Genomic DNA, 17,212 nt, shown 5'->3' with positions numbered 1-17,212 from the left:
ACTCAGTGAGCATTCCTCCCGAAATCTAGCAGCACTTGGGAACTAATTTCTTCTTCTTCTCCTTCTCCTTCTCTTTCTCCTTCTTCTTCTTCCTTCTTCTTCCTTCTTCTTCCTTCTTCTTCCTTTTTCTTTCTTCTTCTTCTTCTTCTTCTTCTTCTTCTTCTTCTTCTTCTTCTTCTTCTTCTTCTTCTTCTTCTTCTTCTTCTTCTTCTTCCTCCTCCTCCTCCTCCTCCTCCTCCTCCTCCTCCTTCTCCTCCTTCTCCTCCTCCTCCTTCCCCTTCTTCTCTTCTTCTTCTTTCTTCTTCTCTTCTTCTTTCTCCTCCTCCTCCTTCTGCTCCTCCTCCTCCTTCTGCTCCTCCTCCTCCTTCTGCTCCTCCTCCTCCTTCTCCTCCTCCTCCTCCTTCTCCTCTTCCTCCTCCTTCTCCTCCTCCTCCTTCTTCCTTCCTCTTCTTTCTTCCTCTTCTTTCTTCCTCCTCTTCCTCCTCTTCCTCCCTCTCCTTCTCCTTCTCCTTATTCTTTCTTCTTCTTTCTTCTTCTTCTTCTTCTTTTTTTTTTTTTTCCTGAGACAGGGTTTCACTCTTGTGATCCAGGCTGGAGTGTAATGGCACGATCCCGCCTCACTGCAGCCTCCACCTCCTGGGTTCAAGTGATTCTCCTGTGTCAGCCTCCTGAGTAGCTGGGATTACAGGTGCCTGCCACCACGCCTGGCTACTTTTTGCATTTTTAGTAGAGACGGGGTTTCACTATGTTGGCCAGGCTGGTCTCAAACTCCTGACCTCAGGTATTCTGCCTGCCTCGGCCTCCCAAAGTGCTGGGATTACAGGCGTGAGCCACTGCACCTGGCGGGGAACTCATTTCAAAATGCAAATTCTCAGGCCCACCCAAGAGCTACTCAATCCAAAACTTTAGGAGGAAGGGCTCAGTGATCTGTGTTTTAACAGGGCTTTGAGATGATTCCAAGGCACACTGATGTAGGAGAAGCCCTGACCTAAGGGAGGAATTTTTAAATTTTGGTAAGCATACGAACATGTAGGGTGTTCCTAAGGGAGGAATTCTCAAATTTTTGTAAGCATACAAACACATAGGGTGCTTTTTAAAAAGCAGATTGCTCTCTCACCCCAGAGACTGATTCATTAACTCTGGAATCTGCATTTGAGTAAGTGCTGTAGGGGATTCTAATGCAGAGGTGCTGAGACTTCATTCTGAAAAAAATAATGTGAAAGTCATTAAAAGACAGCAAGGTAGGGAGCTCTTGGCCAGAAGATGAGTCTGGTTTGTTCCTTACAGTGTTTTATTAAAATCTGATTTAATCATCAATGTGAAGATTTTACATAAAAATTCTGATTTCTGGCTTTTGAGAATTCAGAGGATCAGGCAACACCAAGCCATATTTTGGTACAGCACCCCCTCCCCTGCCCCCCAACCCTGGCTGGAAATGAAAAGCACCAGCCCTCTCTAAAGGACTCCTCTTTTCTCTCTCTTTTTTTTCCTGCCTGGCTAGCGTTTTGAGTGTTCATCTCTGGGAGAGAGACCAAGCTGTCCCGACTCCTGTAGTTTACTCATGTTGCCACTAGAGGGCGAAATCAGCTGCGGGTGGCTGGACACCCTTGGGACCTCAGAAAGCTAGAGAAGATTTCCTGATGGCATCGAAAACTTAATGCCCACTATCAATGCATTTCTAACAGTTTATCATTGGGGGACACATAGTGAAACTGTTCTCTCCATAGATGCAATTAAAGACCCACTAAATACTTAAGGAAACCGGGTTCATATTGTTTCTCTGGCACCTGCAGTTCCCCTGTATCTAAAAAACAAACAAAAAGTATGCAGTAAAGATTTCAAATCTAAACTTTACAGCTTCATAAATTTTTATGTAAGTATACACATGTGTGATCATTACCCAAATCAAGATAAAAAACATTTCCACTACTCCACAAGGCTCTCTTGTGCCCCTTCCTAGACAAAATCCCCCCACAAAGCTTAGCACTGTTACGACTTATGTCACCACAGGTTACTTTTGCATGTTTTTGAACTTCATATAAATGGAATCATACAGTGTGTATTCTTTGTGTCTGACTTCTTTTGCTCAACTGAATATTTGTTATTTTTAGTTTTATAAATTATGGTGTGCATAGAATAATATGTAACCATTAAACGTGATACTATAGAACCATATTGTTTGGCATGAAAGAGGTCTTTGATATATTATTGAGTTTCTAAAAAAGTTACAAGAGTCAGTTTTACATAAATGAATTCATTGATGAAAAATTGTAGATATACATTTTATATGTTCATAGAGAAAAGTTTGAAATAATATTCACTAATATGTTACTACTAGTTATTTCTGGGTATCAGGATTAATGTAGTTTTTATCTCTATGTTTTTCTGTCTGGTTTGAATTTTTTTTTTTTTTTTTTTTTTTGAGACGGAGTCTCGCTCTGTCGCCCAGGCTGGAGCGCTGTGGCCGGATCTCAGCTCACTGCAAGCTCCGCCTCCCGGGTTCACGCCATTCTCCGGCCTCAGCCTCCCGAGTAGCTGGGACTACAGGCGCCTGCCACCTCGCCCCGCTAGTTTTTTTGCATTTTTTAGTAGAGACGGGGTTTCACCGTGTTAGCCAGGATGGTCTCAATCTCCTGACCTCGTGATCCGCCCGTCTCGGCCTCCCAAAGTGCTGGGATTACAGGCTTGAGCCACCGCGCCCGGCCCTGGTTTGAATATTTTTAAACTTTTAATTTTGGAATAATTTTAAATGCATAGAAAAATTATAAGAATAGTACAAAGAACTCCTGTAGCTGGGACTACAGCCATGCACCACCATGCCCAGCTAATTCAGCTAATTTTTTTTTTTTTTTTTTTTTTTTTTGAGACAGAGTTTCGCTCTTATTGCCCAGGCTGGAGTGCAATGGCGTGATCTTGGCTCACAGCAACCTCCGCCTCCTGGGTTCAAGCGATTCGATTCTCCTGCCTCAGCCTCCTGAGTAGCTGGGATTACAGGCATGCGCCACCATGCTTGGCTAATTTTGTATTTTGCTTTTTTTTTTTTTTTTTTTTTTTTTTGAGACGGAGTTTCACTCTTGTTGCCCAGGCTGCAGTGCAATGACGCGATCTTGGCTCACTGCAACCTCCGCCTCCTGGGTTCAAGTGATTCTCCTGCCTCAGCCTCCCGCGTAGCTGGGATTACAGGCATGCGCCACCGCACCCAGCTAATTTTGTATTTTTAGTAGAGAGGGGTTTTCTCCATGTTGGTCAGGCTGGTCTCGAACTCCCTACCTCAGGTGATCCGCCCGCCTCGGCCTCCCAAAGTGCTGGGATTACAGGCGTGATCCACCATGCCCAGCAATTTTGTAGTTTTAATAGAGACAGGGTTTCTCCGTGTTAGTCAGGCTGGTCTTGACCTCCTGACCTCAGGTGATCCGCCTGCCTTAGCCTCCCAAAGTGCTAGGATTACAGGCGTGAGCCACCGCGCCAGATTAATTTTTGTATTTTTAGTAGAGACAAAATAATTTTGTGTTTTTGCCATGTTGGCCAGGCTGGTCTTGGACTCCTGGGCTCAAGTGATATTCCCACTTCAGCCTCCCAAAGTGCTGGGATTACAGGCCGTGAGCCACTGTGCCTGGCTTTTATTTAATTCTTATGCTTCTTCAGTTACTTGAACTTCTTATGGGAAGTAAATAATATTTTCATTAAAAAGAAAGAAAGAAAAAAGGAAGGAAGGAAGGAAGGAAGGAAGGAAGGAACGAACGAACGAACTAGGCTGGGCGTGGTGGCTCACACCTGTAATCCCAGCACTTTGCGAGGTCGAGGCAGGTGGATCCTTGAGGTCAGGAGTTCGAGACCAGCCTGGCCAACATAGTGAAACCCCATATCTACTAAAAATACAAAAATTAGCCAGGCGTGGTGGCACATGTCTATAATCCCAGTTACTCAGGAGGCTGAGGCAGGAGAATCACTTGAACTCAGGAGGCAGAGGTTGCAATGGGCCGAGATTGCTCCATTGTATTCCAGCTTGGGTAACAAAGTAAGACTCCATCTTAAAACAAAAACAAAAACAAACAAACAAAAATCCTGAAACCACTTGCATTAAGCAAATAAAATGGGATAAGATGCAATTCAGAGAGATTTTCTTCAAAGCCTGGCCTGCCTGGAGCCTTAGGGGTTAACCCTTTTGCTGTATCTCTTGCTGTATTCAGGGCAGCTGTGAAGTCCTGCGGCTGTTGGACCTTGGTGCCTCCCCTTCCTACCACAGATGGGTCTGGCAGCACCTGGAGCTGATAGATGACAGGCCTCTGAAGACCCACCTGAGGGGTAAGCTGCCTGGCCCGCCTTACAGCAGGGGGCGCCTGGGCCCGTCCTGTTTCCAGTTCCCAGCCCGTAGAGCCTTAGAAATCTAGAGCCAGCCGGCCTGATAGCGTATCTCATCTGCACCCTTCTTCTACCAGTGGTGGAAACCTGGTCTGCAAGGCCCTGCCCTCCTTTCCAGCCCTTTTTTTTTTTTTTTTTTTTTTTTTTTTTTTTTTTTTTTTTTGAGCCTTTTCCCTTTTGCTTTTCAGGTTTTCCCACGTGACCATCAACTCCTTGCCTCACATATCCGCCACCTATTTTTTTACCCAGCTCTCTTCTGCTTTTTAAAATTTACTTATTCTGTCTCTGGATTTGCCTATGATGGACTTTTCATATAAATAGCATCATACATTATGTGGCTTTTTGTGTCTGACTTCCTTCACTGAGCACCGTGTTTTCAAGGTCCATTTATGTCGTAGCAGATATCATTTCTTCATTCTGTTTTATGGCTGAATAATATTCTAATGTATGCATATACCACATTTGTTTTTGGTCCACTTATCAGTTGGTGAACATTTGGATTGTTTTCACTTTTTGGCTGTTTTGAATAATGTTGCTATGAACATTTGTATACAAGTTTTTGTGTGAACATGTTTTTCAGTTCTCTTGGGTATTACCTATATGCCTAGCAGTGGAATTTCTGGGTCATATGGTATCTTAGTCAATTTTCTATTTCTATAGCTGAATATCTGAGTCTGGGTAACTATTATAAAGAAAAGAAATGGATTTCTTATAGTGCTGGAGGCTAGGGAGTCTGAGGTCGAGGGGCTGCATCTGGTGAAGGACTTCTTGCTGGTGGGGACTCTTCAGAGACCCGGGGCAGCAAAGGGCATCACATGGAGAGGGAGCGCTTCTGTCTTTGAGATCTCAGACTACACATCCTTCCTTGAAGAAGTCTTCCTGATTTCTCATGCTGGACCAGATCTTCCATCCTCTGCTATATCCCATTCAAGTAACCTTCAAATACCATTCAAGTACCCTTCAAGTACCATTCAAGTACTCTTCCATGTTATATAACCCCACTGAAATCGTACAACTGAGTCCGAAATGCTTATTAAACATGTTTCCCTTGCTAGAATATAAGGTCTATGAGGGCTTTGTGTTCCCAGGACCTCGTATCATTCCTGGCATCTAGTAGGTGCTCAGAAGCAAATTATAGGGTGAATGGATGAACATATTTCGGCTGCTGTGTGTGGTGTGGATACATCCCAGGCTGTGAATGTGTGTGCACTCTCCACAGCCTTATCCAAATTCATGTATCTAGTAACTAGTATGAATAACAGTGATCATTTATTGAATTATAATTGTATGTATATTGTATTGGGCTTGACTGTTTATACATATTGCATAACTCTCATAATAGCTCTCTTTCTGTTTTTTTTTGTTTTTGTTTTTGTTTTTTTTTTTTGGAAACAGAGTCTCACTCTGTTGCCCAGGCTAGAGTGCAGTGGTGCAGTCTCAGCTCACTGCAACCTCTCCTCCCAGGTTCAGGCAATTCTCCTGCCTCAGCTTCCTGAGCAGCTGGGATTACAGGCACACACCACCATGCCCAGCCAATTTTTGTATTTTTAGTACAGATGGAGTTTCACTATGTTGGCCAGGCTGGTCTCGAACTCCTGACCTTAAGTGATCTGACTGCCTCGGCCTCCCAAAGTGTTGGGATTACAGGCATGAGCCACCACACCTGGCCTAATAACTCTTTAAGAAGGTATGATTGTACCATTTGACACATGAGGAAACTGGCTCATAGGGCAAATAAGTAGCAATGTAGGACTCTAGAGTTGGGATTCTAACCCAGGCACAAGTGTTTCCAGAGCCCAGACTTTCTTGCCCTGATGAACATCTCCAGCCTTCTTCATTCTCCATTTCCTGTTGTTGGACATAGACATTGTCAAGTAGCAGCCTCTAGAACTGGCCAGGGTGATAACGAGGGTTCCTGATTCTAGGGTAGTATTGTTTCCATTCACAGCTCTGTGATGGCATTTTTATTTTTTTCCCCTTCCATCCTCTGCAGATCTTTTTGTGTCACCCACTTGGGTCAAGAACCCCAGCCCTCAACAGATATTTGCAGTGGCTCAGGTGTCTTATCTCTTACCTCATGCTCAGTACTCGCATGCTTCTCCCCACATCCCTTGAGATTGTAATCTATGTATCCTGGGCCCTCCTCCCCAAGGTCTGCCTTATAGATACAGCCAGTCCTCCTGAGATTAGAACTGAGGCCAACACAGGGAGGCAGAGGAGAAGGGTGGAAAAAGGAGAGGTTGGAGCTGAACAGAGCTCAGTTTGAGTCCCACTTATTAGCTGGGTAACTTTGGTGAGTACTCAAAGTCTCTGGGCGTGGTTTCTTCATATCAACCTTGGGTAGTGTCATGGTTGGGAGCATAGGCTCAGAGTCCACTGCTTGTGCTTGAATACAGGGTCCTTCTCTTATTAGTGATGTGATACTGGGCAAGTGACTCTATGTCCACGTGCATCAGTGCCCTCAGAGTCTGTAAAATGTAAATAATGGTCCCTACCTCATAGGATTGTAATGACATTGAGCAAATTAATATATAAAAACTCTTAGAACACTACCTGGCTGCATAGGCAGATGGCAGATGTTTGTTATCATTACCACACAGGCTACTGGGAAGGCCGAGTGAGATGATGTATGCATGAGGCCTTGTAAGTACTCAGTAAATGTTTCTTCTCACGTCAATTCTTGTCACTTTTCCACTGTCAATCCATCAGAGAAAAAGCTGCATCCCACAAATTTTGATATGTTGTATTTTCAATGTTATTCAGTTCAAAATACCTTTAAATTTCTCTTTTGATTTCTTCTTTGACCCATGGACTATTTAGAAGAGTGTTTAGTTTCCAAACATTTGGGGGATTATCCAGCTATCTTTCTGTTATTGATTTCTTTTTTCTTTTTCTTTTCTTTTTTTTTGAGAGGGAGTCTTGCTCTGTCACCCAGGCTGGAGTGGGGTGGTGCAATCTTGGCTCACTTCATGCTCCACCCCCCGGGTTCAAGCAGTTCTCCTGTCTCAGCCTCCCGAGTACCTGGGATTACAGGCACGTGCCACCAAACCCGGCTAATTTTTGTATTTTTAGTAGAGACAGGGTTTCAGCATGTTGGCCAGGCTGGGCTTGAACTCCTGACCTCTGGTGATCTGCCTGCCTCGGCCTCCCAAAGTGCTGGGATTATAGGCAAGAGCCACCGTGCCTGGCCTCTGTTATTGAATTCTAAGATAACATACTTTATATGATTTGAATCCTCCGAAATGTGTTAAAACTTGTTTTATGGTTCAGAATATAGTCTGTCTTGGTAAATGTTTCATTTGCATTTGAAAAAAACTTGCTGTTTCTGGGTGCAGTGTTCTATGAATGTTAAGTAGGTGAAGTTGGTTGATAGTATTGGTCAAGTCATCTGTATGCTTATAACTTTCTGTCTACTTGCTCTATTAATTGTTAATAGAGGCCGGCATGGTGGCTCACGCCTATAATCCCAGCACTTTGGGAGGCTGAGGCGGGCAGATCACCTGAGGTCAGGAGTTCAAGACCAGCCTGGCCAACATATAGTGAAAGCCCGTCTCTACTAAAATAATACAAAAATTAGCTGGGCATGGTGGCGCATGCCTGTAGTCCCAGCTACTTGGGAAGCTGAGGCAGGAGAATTGCTTGAACCCGGGAGGCAGAAGTTGCAGTAAGTCAAGATCATGCCACTGCACTCCAGTCTGAGTGACAGAGCAAGACTCGGTCTCACACACACACACACACAAAATTCTTAACAGAGTTGTTAAAATCTCCAGCCATAATTATAGATACATTTTTCTCCTTGTATTTCTGTCTGTTTTGCCTCATATATTTTGAAGCTCTTTTATTATATGCATAGATGTTTGGGATTGAACTCTTAATCATTATGAAATGAATTTATTTGTCCCTGGTAATATTCTTTGCTCTAAAACCTACTTTTTCTGATATAAATTCAGCCACTTCTTTTGATTTAATGTAGCTTCCTTTTGGTTAGTATTAGTTTGGTATATCTTTTTCCATCCTTTTGTGTTTAACCTATTTTTGTCTTTATATATAAAAGTGAATTTCTTAAAGGCAGCATATAGTTGGGTCTTGCTTAAAAAAATCCTATCTGACAATCTGCCTTTTCATTGAGATGTCTAAATCATTGACATTTAATGTTAATATTGATTATGTTTGGATTTAACTCTACCATCTTGCTATTTTTTTTTCTATTTGTCACACCTATTCCCTTTTTATTCTGTTTTTCCTTGCCTTTTGGATTATGTATTTTGTATAATTCAATCTTATTTTCTTTGTTGGCTTATTAGCTGTTTGTGGTATTATTTTCATGGTTGCTTTATGATCATTGTATATACTTTTAACTTATCACAGTCTACCTTTAAGTGATATTATACTACTTCATGTATAGAATCAGAACCTTACAACAATATATTTCCATTTTCTCCTCCTAGATATTATGCTATTGTGATATATTCTACTTTCTTGTATATTAAAAACCTTGGTTATTACTTTTGCTTTAAACAAGTATCTTTTTTTTTTTGAGACGGAGTTTTGCTCCTGTTGCCCAGGCTGGAGTGTAATGGCACGATCTCGGCTCACTGCAACCTCCACCTCCTGGGTTCAAGTGATTCTCCTGCCTCAGCCTCCCTAGTAGCTGGGATTACAGGTGCCCGCCACCATGCCCAGCTAATTTTTTGTATTTTTAGTAGAGACAGGGTTTCACTATGTACGTTGGCCAGGCTGGTCTTGAACTCCTGACCTCAGGCGATCCACCCACCTCAGCCTCCCTAAGTGCTGGGATTACAGGCGTCAGCCACTGCACCCAGCTTAAACAAGTATCTTTTAAGTATATTTTAAAAATAATAAGAAAAGACTCTTATATTAACCTACATAGTTACTATTTCTGATGTTCTTTGTTCCTTTGTATAGATCCAGATTTCTACCTCATACCATTTCCTTCTGCCTGAAGTACTTCCTTTAACATTTCTTGTATTTCACGTCTGTTAGTGATGAATTATTTCAGCTTTTCTATGTCTGAAAACTATTTTATCTTCATTTTTGAAAGAAATTTTTGCTGGATATAAAATTCTAGGTTGACAGGTTTTTTTCTTTCACTAGTTTAAAGATGTTGCATTAAAGCCTGTTTTTTGGCTTACATTGTTGTCAACAAGTCCGTTCACATTTTTATTTATTTGAGACATTTTCTGGCTTGCATTGTTTTCAACAAGAAGTCTGTTAACATTTTTATTTATTTATTTATTTATTTACTGAGACAGAATCTCACTCTGTTACACAGGCTGGAGTGCAATAGTGTGATCCTGGCTCACTGCAACCTCTACCTCCCCGGTTCAAGCAATTATCCTGCCTCAGCCTCCTGAATAGCTGGACTAGAGGCATGCGCCACCATACTTGGCTAATTTTTGTATTTGTTGTTGTTTGTTTCTGAGATGGGGTCTTGCTCTTGTCGCCCAGGCTGGAGTGCAATGGCACGACCTCGGCTAGCTGCAACCTCCGCCTCCCAGGTTCAAGTAATTCTTGTGCCTCGGCCTCACGAGTAGCTGGGATTATAGGTGCCCGCCACCACACCTAGCTAATTTTTGTATTTTTAGTAGAGATGGGGTTTCACCATGTTGGCCAGGCTGGTCTCAAACTCCTGACCTCAAGTTGATCCACCTGTCTTGGCTTCCCAAAGTGCTGGGATTACAGGCATGAGCCACCGCACCTGGCCAACATTTTTATTTTTGTATGACCTCTTTGTATAACCTTGTATATTTTCTGTACACAGGGTACCTTTTTGCTTTGGCTGATTTTGAATTTTTTTTTATCAATAGTTTTAAGCAATTTGATTATGTTGTGCCTTGGTATAATTTTTGTCATGTTTCTGTGCTTGAGGTTCATTTAGTTTCTTGGATTCCTGGGTTTGTATTTTTTAAATCAGATTTGGAATATTATGACCATTATTTTTTCAAAAAAGTTATTTGTCTTTCCCTCTCCTCCACTTTGAGAACTCCAATTACATGTATATTGCATTGCTACGTGTGTATTGGATTGCTGTGTTTCACAGCTCACTGATGTTCTGTTCATTTTTTTTTAATTCTTTTTTTTTCTTTGTGGCATTTTGGATAGTTTCTATTGCTATGTCTTCAAGTTTTCTAATCCTCCTTCTGCATTGTCTAATCTGCTGTTAATCCCACCTAGTGTACTTTTCATTTTAGACATTTTAGTTTTTATATCTCAAAGTTTGATTTGGGTCTTTTTATAATTTCCACAACTCTACTTAATATACACAATATTTTTTCCTTGGAATATAATTATAATAGCTGTTCCAATGCCCTTATGTACTAATTCTATCATATGTGTCACTTCTGAGTCAGTTTCAATTCATTTTTTTCCTCTTCATATGGTTTATATTTTCCTATTTCTTTGTAGCCTTCATGATTTTTTAATAAGATGCTAGAAAATGTGAATTTTGGGTACTGCATATTTGTTATTCCTGTAAATATTTCTGAACTTTGAGATGTAGTCACTTGGAAGTATTTTGATCTTTTCAAGACTAGCTTTTAAATTTGTTATGCGGGGTCAGAACAGTGTTTAATCTAGAGCTAATTTTCTCCCATTCATGAAGTAAAACCATTTTGTGTATTTCAGAATACCCCATGACTTGAGAGGTTTTCTATTCTAGTTATTGGGAACAGGACTATTTCTGGTCCTGTTTGAGCTCTGATGATTTATCCCTCTAATCATTTGGGGTGATTCTTTTTTTTTTTTTTTTTTTTTTTTTTTTGAGACGGAGTCTTGCTCTTTCGCGCAGGCTGGAGTGCAGTGGCCGGATCTCAGCTCACTGCAAGCTCCGCCTCCCGGGTTTACGCCATTCTCCCGCCTCAGCCTCCGAGTAGCTGGGACTACAGGCGCCCGCCACCACGCCCAGCTAGTTTTTTGTATTTTTTAGTAGAGACGGGGTTTCACCGTGTTAGCCAGGATGGTCTCGATCTCCTGACCTCATGATCCGCCCGTCTCGGCCTCCCAAAGTGCTGGGATTACAGGCTTGAACCACCGCGCCCGGCCCATTTGGGGTGATTCTTTCCCCAGCCTCGAGTAGTATACTATGTAATAAATTGCCCCAAAACTTAGCAACTTAAAATAACAGACATTTACTTCTCCCAATTTCTGTGAGTCAGAAATTTGGGCATAGCTTAGTTTGGTGCTTCTGACTCAAGATCTCTTATGACCCAGCTACTTGGGAGGCTGAGGCAGGAGGATCATTTGAGTCCAGGAATTCAAGACCAGCTTGGAAAACATAGCAGGACTCCATCTAAAAAAAAAAAAAAAAAAAAAAAAAAAAAAAAAAAAAAAAGCCAGGTGTGGTGGCTCACACCTGTAATCCCAGCACTTTGGGAGGCCGAGGTGGGTGGATCACAAGGTTAGGAGATCAAGACCATCCTGGCTAACACGGTGAAACCCCGGCTCTACTAAAAATACAAAACAATTAGCTGGGCCTGGTGGCGGGTGCCTGTAGTCCCAGCTACTCAGGAGGCTGAAAGCAGGAGAATGATGTGAACCCAGGAGGCGGAGCTTGCAGTGAGTGGAGATTATGCCACTGCACTTCAGCCTGGGTGACAGAGTGAGACTCCATCTCAAGAAAAGAAAAAAAAAAAACATCTCTTGAGGTTGCCATTGTCAGCCAGGGTTGTGGTTTCATCTGAAGGCTCCTCTGGGAGGGACCAACTTCCAAGCTAACTCACATGGCTATTGGCCAAGTGTCTGGCTTCATGGGTGTCTCTACAGGGCTGTTTCATGACATGGTAGCTTGCTTCTCCAAGAATGAGAGAAAGCAACAGAGAATATGCCCAAGATGGAAGCCACCGTCTTTTTATAACCTAATCTCAGAAATAAAATCTCATCACTTCTGCTGTATCCTGTTATAAGTGAGACCAACCTACACTAAATGGGAGGGTATTACACAAGTGTGTGACTGGTAGGAGGTGGGGGTCACTGGCGGCCATCTCAGAGGCTGCCTACCACTGGTAGTTTCCCATTACACACTCAGCTGGACTTCAAGGGAAACTCTCTGCAGATCTTTGGAGTTCTGTCTTTATGCAGCTCTCTTCTCTCTGGTTCCCTGCTCTGTGGACTGTAGCTGCCTTGTCCTCCCTATGTCTTCTGTCTCATCAATTCAAGGAGATTGCTCGGCTCCATCTGAATTCCCCCTCCCTGCCCCATGGCCCAGAAAATCTTTAGGCAGCAAGCTGAGGCAGTAGTAGGGCTCACCTCATTTGTTTTCTGTCTTGTGTGGATGATTGTCCTTTATTGCCTGATGTTCAATATCTTTTTTTTTTTTTTTTTTTTGGAGACAGGGTCTCACTCTGTCACCTAGGCTGGAGTGCAGTGACCCAATCATAGCTAATTGCAGCCCTGACCTCCTGGGCTCAGGCAGTCCTCCTGCCTCTCCTGAGTAGCTGGGACTATAGGTGTGAGCCACCACGCCCACCTAATTTTTCATTTTTTTTGTAGAGATAGAGTCTCACTGTGTTGCTTAGGCTGGTGTTGAACTCCTGGCCTCAAGGGATCCGCCTACGTCAGCCTCCCAAAGTGCTGAGATTACAGGTGTGAGCCACCACACCCATCTTTCAATGTCTTTAAAACAATTTTTTTCATAAATGTTGTCCAATATTTTCAAGTAGAAGAGAAAATTTAGTCCCTGTTATTCCATCTTGGCTGGAAGCAAAAGCAGAAGTCTAGATCTGTGTTTTTAATAGTTGAGTTTTATTGTATTATATGCATATATCATAATTTAATTACCTTTTACAGATATTTTGAATTCTTTTTCAAATGTTTACCCTACTGTGGCAAATTTCCTGGTGTGCTTATCTTTGTATCTGTGTGCAAGGAAATGTATTAGACAAATTCTGAGAATTACTGGATCAAATAGATCAGCAGTCCCCAACCTTTTTGGCACCAGAGACTGGTTTCGTGGAAGACAATTTTTTCACAGATGGGGGAAGGTGGTGACGGTTTTGGGATGAAACTGTTCCACCTCTGATCATCAGGCGTTAGATGGAGCACACAACCTAGATCCCTCTCATGCACAGTTCTCAATAGGGTTTGTGCTCCTGTGAGACTCTAATGCCGCCACTGATCTGACAGGAGGCGGAGCTCAGGTGGTAATGCTCATGCTCCGCCACTCATCTCCTGCTGTGCAGCCTCATTCCTAACAGGCCATGGACCTGTACCAGTCCATGATAGATATTGTCGAAGTGCCTTTCCGAAAGATCATTCTCAGGGCTTTTTATATGTATTTTGTTAAGCCAGATCTACTGCTTGTGGAATTTGGATTTATTCCCATTAACATTAATTTGAGGGGCCAGGCACGGTGGCTCACGCCTGTAATCCCAGCACTTTGGGAGGCCAAGGTAGACGGATCACAAGGTCAGGAGGCTGAGATCATCCTGGCTAACACCATGAAACCCTGTCTTTACTAAAAATACAAAAAAATTAGCCAGGCGTGGTGGCGGGTGCCTGTAGAATGCTGTGAACCTGGGAGGTGGAGCTTGCAGTGAGCCGAGATCAAGCCACTGCACTCCAGCCTGGGCAACAGAGCAAGACCCCGTCTCAAAAACAAAAAAACAAAAACAAAACAAAACAAACAAACAAAAAACATTAATTTGAAGAGTTGATTCTCATACTGGAGATTTTTTTTTTTTTTTTTTTTTTTTTTTTTTTTTTTTTTTTTTTTGAGATACAGCCTTGCCCTGTCACCCAGGCTGGAGTGCAATGGCACGATCTTGGCTCACTGCAACCTCTGCCTCCTGGGTTCAAGCAATTCTCTTGCCTCAGCCTCTCAAGTAGCTGGGATTACAGGCATGCACCACCATGCCCAGCTAATTTTTTGTATCTTTAATAGAGATGGGATTTCACCGTGTTGGCCAGGCTGGTCTCAAACTCCTGACCTTGTGATCTGCCCACCTCGGCCTCCCGAAGTGTTGCAATTATAGGCATGTGCCACCACACCCGGCTGACGACCTCTTTTTTAATCAATGTTTTTTTTTGTTTTTTTTTAAGATGGAGTCTTGCTCTGTCGCCCAGGCTGGAGTGCAGTGGCCGGATCTTAGCTCACTGCAAGCTCCGCCTCCCGGGTTTACACCATTCTCCTGCCTCAGCCTCCCGAGTAGCTGGGACTACAGGCACCCGCCACCTCGCCCGGCTAGTTTTTTGTAGTTTTTAGTAGAGACGGGGTTTCACCATGTTAGCCAGGATGGTCTCGATCTCCTGACCTTGTGATCTGCCCATCTCGGCCTCCCAAAGTGCTGGATTACAGGCTTGAGCCGCTGCACCCGGCCATTAATCAAGGTTATTGATGTATAATTTTTATATAATAGAGTACACATATTTTACGTGTATAGTTAAATGACAAATTAGAAAAAAAAATTCTTTTTGAGACAAGGTTTCACTTTGTCACCCAGTCTGGAGTTCTGTGGCATGAACACGGCTCAATACAACCTTGACCTCCCAGGCTCAAGTAATCCTCCCACCTCAGCCTCCTGAGTAGCTGGGACTTCAGGCATGTGCCACCACACCCTGCTAATTTTTGTATGTTTTGTAGAGACGGGGCTTTGCCATGTTGCCCAGACTGGTCTCAAACTCCTGAGCTCAAGCGATCCTCCTGCCTTGGCCTTCCAAAGCATGGGATTACAGTGGCGTGAGCCACTGCACCCAGCCATAGTTCCATGACAAATTTATACCTCTACAGGCAAGTTATAGAACATTTCCATCACCCTAAAAAGTTCCCTTGTGCCCCCTCCCAGTCAGTCTCTACCCCTCACCCCTGCCCTAGGCAACCACTGATTTGTTTTCTGTCATTATGGGTTAGATTTGTCTTCCTATGGTTTCATATAAATGAGATCATACAGTATGGACTCTTGTATCTGGCTTCTTTTACTTAGCATGCTGAGTAGTTTACTCCTTTTTATTTCTGAATTATATTTCCTTTGAGTTTTATTTTATTTTATTTTAAGAGATGAGGTCTTTCTATGTTGTCCAGGCTGAACTTGAGCTTCTAGGCTCAAGCAATCCTCCTACCTCAGCCTCCTGAGCAGCTAGAACTCAGGTGTGCACCGCTGCAACTGGCTCTTGGTGATCTTTCAAAATAACTCTCATGGAGGGCCTATTATATGCTGGCACTGTGTTAGGCATATCACATTCTTTATCTGTAATTCTTTTTTTTGAGGCAAAGTCTTACTGTTGCCCAGATTGGAACACAGTGTCGTGAACACAGCTTACTACAGCCTCAACTTCCTGGGCTCACGCAATCCTTCCATCTCAGTGTCCCCAGTAGCTAGGGCTACAGGTGTGCACCAGCATGCCTGGCTAATTCTTTAATTTTTTGTAGGGATGAAGTCTTGCCATGTTGCCTAGGCTGCTCTTGAACTCCTGGGCTCAAGTGACCATCTACTTCAGCCTCCCAAAGTGCTGGGATTACAAACGTGAACTACCATGCCCAGCCTGTAATTCTTATAATAGTTCTATGAGGGCTATAATGATTACATGACTTGTCTGAGGTTCCATGACCAGTCATCCATTTATCTTTTATTGCTGACCCTGCCCCAATTTGAAAGCCCAGTTTGAATGCCAGGATAAATATGGTCTGTTAATGGAATGATAGGAGCTTTGAATCCAAGAGACCTGAGTTCAAATCCAAGCTTTAACCTTTTTCTGGGTGACGAGCTCTCTGCTGTTCATCTTATCTCTTAAAGTACGTTAATCACCCTTCTCCAGATGTAATGGATGTAAAGGCTCTAGCGCAGGGCCTGCCACCCAGGGACATTGCATGGAGGCCACAGTGTTTTATCTTTCTTTTTTTAAAAAAAAATTTCCCCATGTGCTAGACCATCCAGGCAGGTTCCTGTGATAAGCTTCAACTACTACCACCATAACCGTCATTATTGCAAAGATCCATAAGTATCTTTTCCTGTGCTTTCTCTAACAGAATACTCTCCTATGGAAAGATTTAAGGAATTCCAGATCAAGTCATATCCTCTACAAGACTTTAGCTCCTTGAAACTTCTGCATCTCAAAAAAGCCTGGGGGTTACAGGGGACGAGCTTCAGCAGGAAGATCGGAACCTCAGGAGACACTCTCCCCAAGATGCTGGGCCCGAAGATCCAGTAAGCTCAGCCCTTGGCAGATAGACGGGTCCAGACTGTGGTTGCAAAGAGAGATAGTACTTATATGGCAGAATGTTGGGGATGCTGGAGAGGGGGCAAAGGTGGAGGACACAGGTCAATCCCAAAGGGTTGTGCATGAGGCAGCCTAGAGATGTCCTGGGTCTGAGAGCCAGGACCTGCATTCTCCACCTGTAACTCACAAGGCTACTTCAGGCATTCAGCCACGTCTTTTCTCAGGGCCTCAGTACCCCATTTAAGGAAGAAGGGACTGGACAGATCTTCCGGCTCTGACATTCTGTCGGTCTGTGTGTTTCTGGGCTGTTTTGATTCTGAGCTGCTTCAGAAAATTCTGTCCATCTAAGGAAGGCAGTTATAGCACAGTAGATAAGAGCCTGTGTTTGGAATTAATCCTGGCTTGGCCACTTATTTTAGCTCTGTGTCCCCAGGCAAGGGACTTGACCTCTCTAGGCTGTATTTCTTGGTAGATAATAGCATCTAAGTCTTGGGGTTGTTGCAAGCCAGCAGTTAAATGAGATACTGATAATTATAGTTAACACTTACAGAATACTTTTTGTAGCTGGGCATAGTGGCACATACGTGTAATCCTAGCTACTCAGGAGGCTGACACAGGAGGATCGCTTGAGCCTAGGAAGTTGAGGCTGCAGTGAGCTGTGATCATGTCACTGTACCCC

At 43.2% G+C, this 17,212-nt stretch overlaps 1 protein-coding gene across 4 annotated transcripts in view; it reads left to right on the top strand.

The window, feature by feature from the left end:
- The window catches only part of CNBD2 (cyclic nucleotide binding domain containing 2), a 76,311-nt gene that overhangs the window by 40,763 nt on the left and 18,336 nt on the right, over positions 1–17,212 (top strand). For all 4 annotated transcript variants that reach the window (XM_050807109.1, XM_050807108.1, XM_050807107.1 and 1 more), the window contains 2 exons: positions 4,191–4,305; positions 16,343–16,520. In XM_050807109.1, coding sequence (XP_050663066.1) covers positions 4,191–4,305; positions 16,343–16,520 — 293 coding nt within the window. The remainder of the gene's footprint in view (positions 1–4,190; positions 4,306–16,342; positions 16,521–17,212) is intronic.

Source organism: Macaca thibetana, chromosome 10 (assembly GCF_024542745.1).
Source record: "Macaca thibetana thibetana isolate TM-01 chromosome 10, ASM2454274v1, whole genome shotgun sequence".
Taxonomy (NCBI): Eukaryota; Metazoa; Chordata; class Mammalia; order Primates; family Cercopithecidae; genus Macaca; species Macaca thibetana.
The sequence above is the reverse complement of the archived record's forward strand: the minus strand, read 5'-3'. Positions and strand labels throughout refer to the sequence as shown.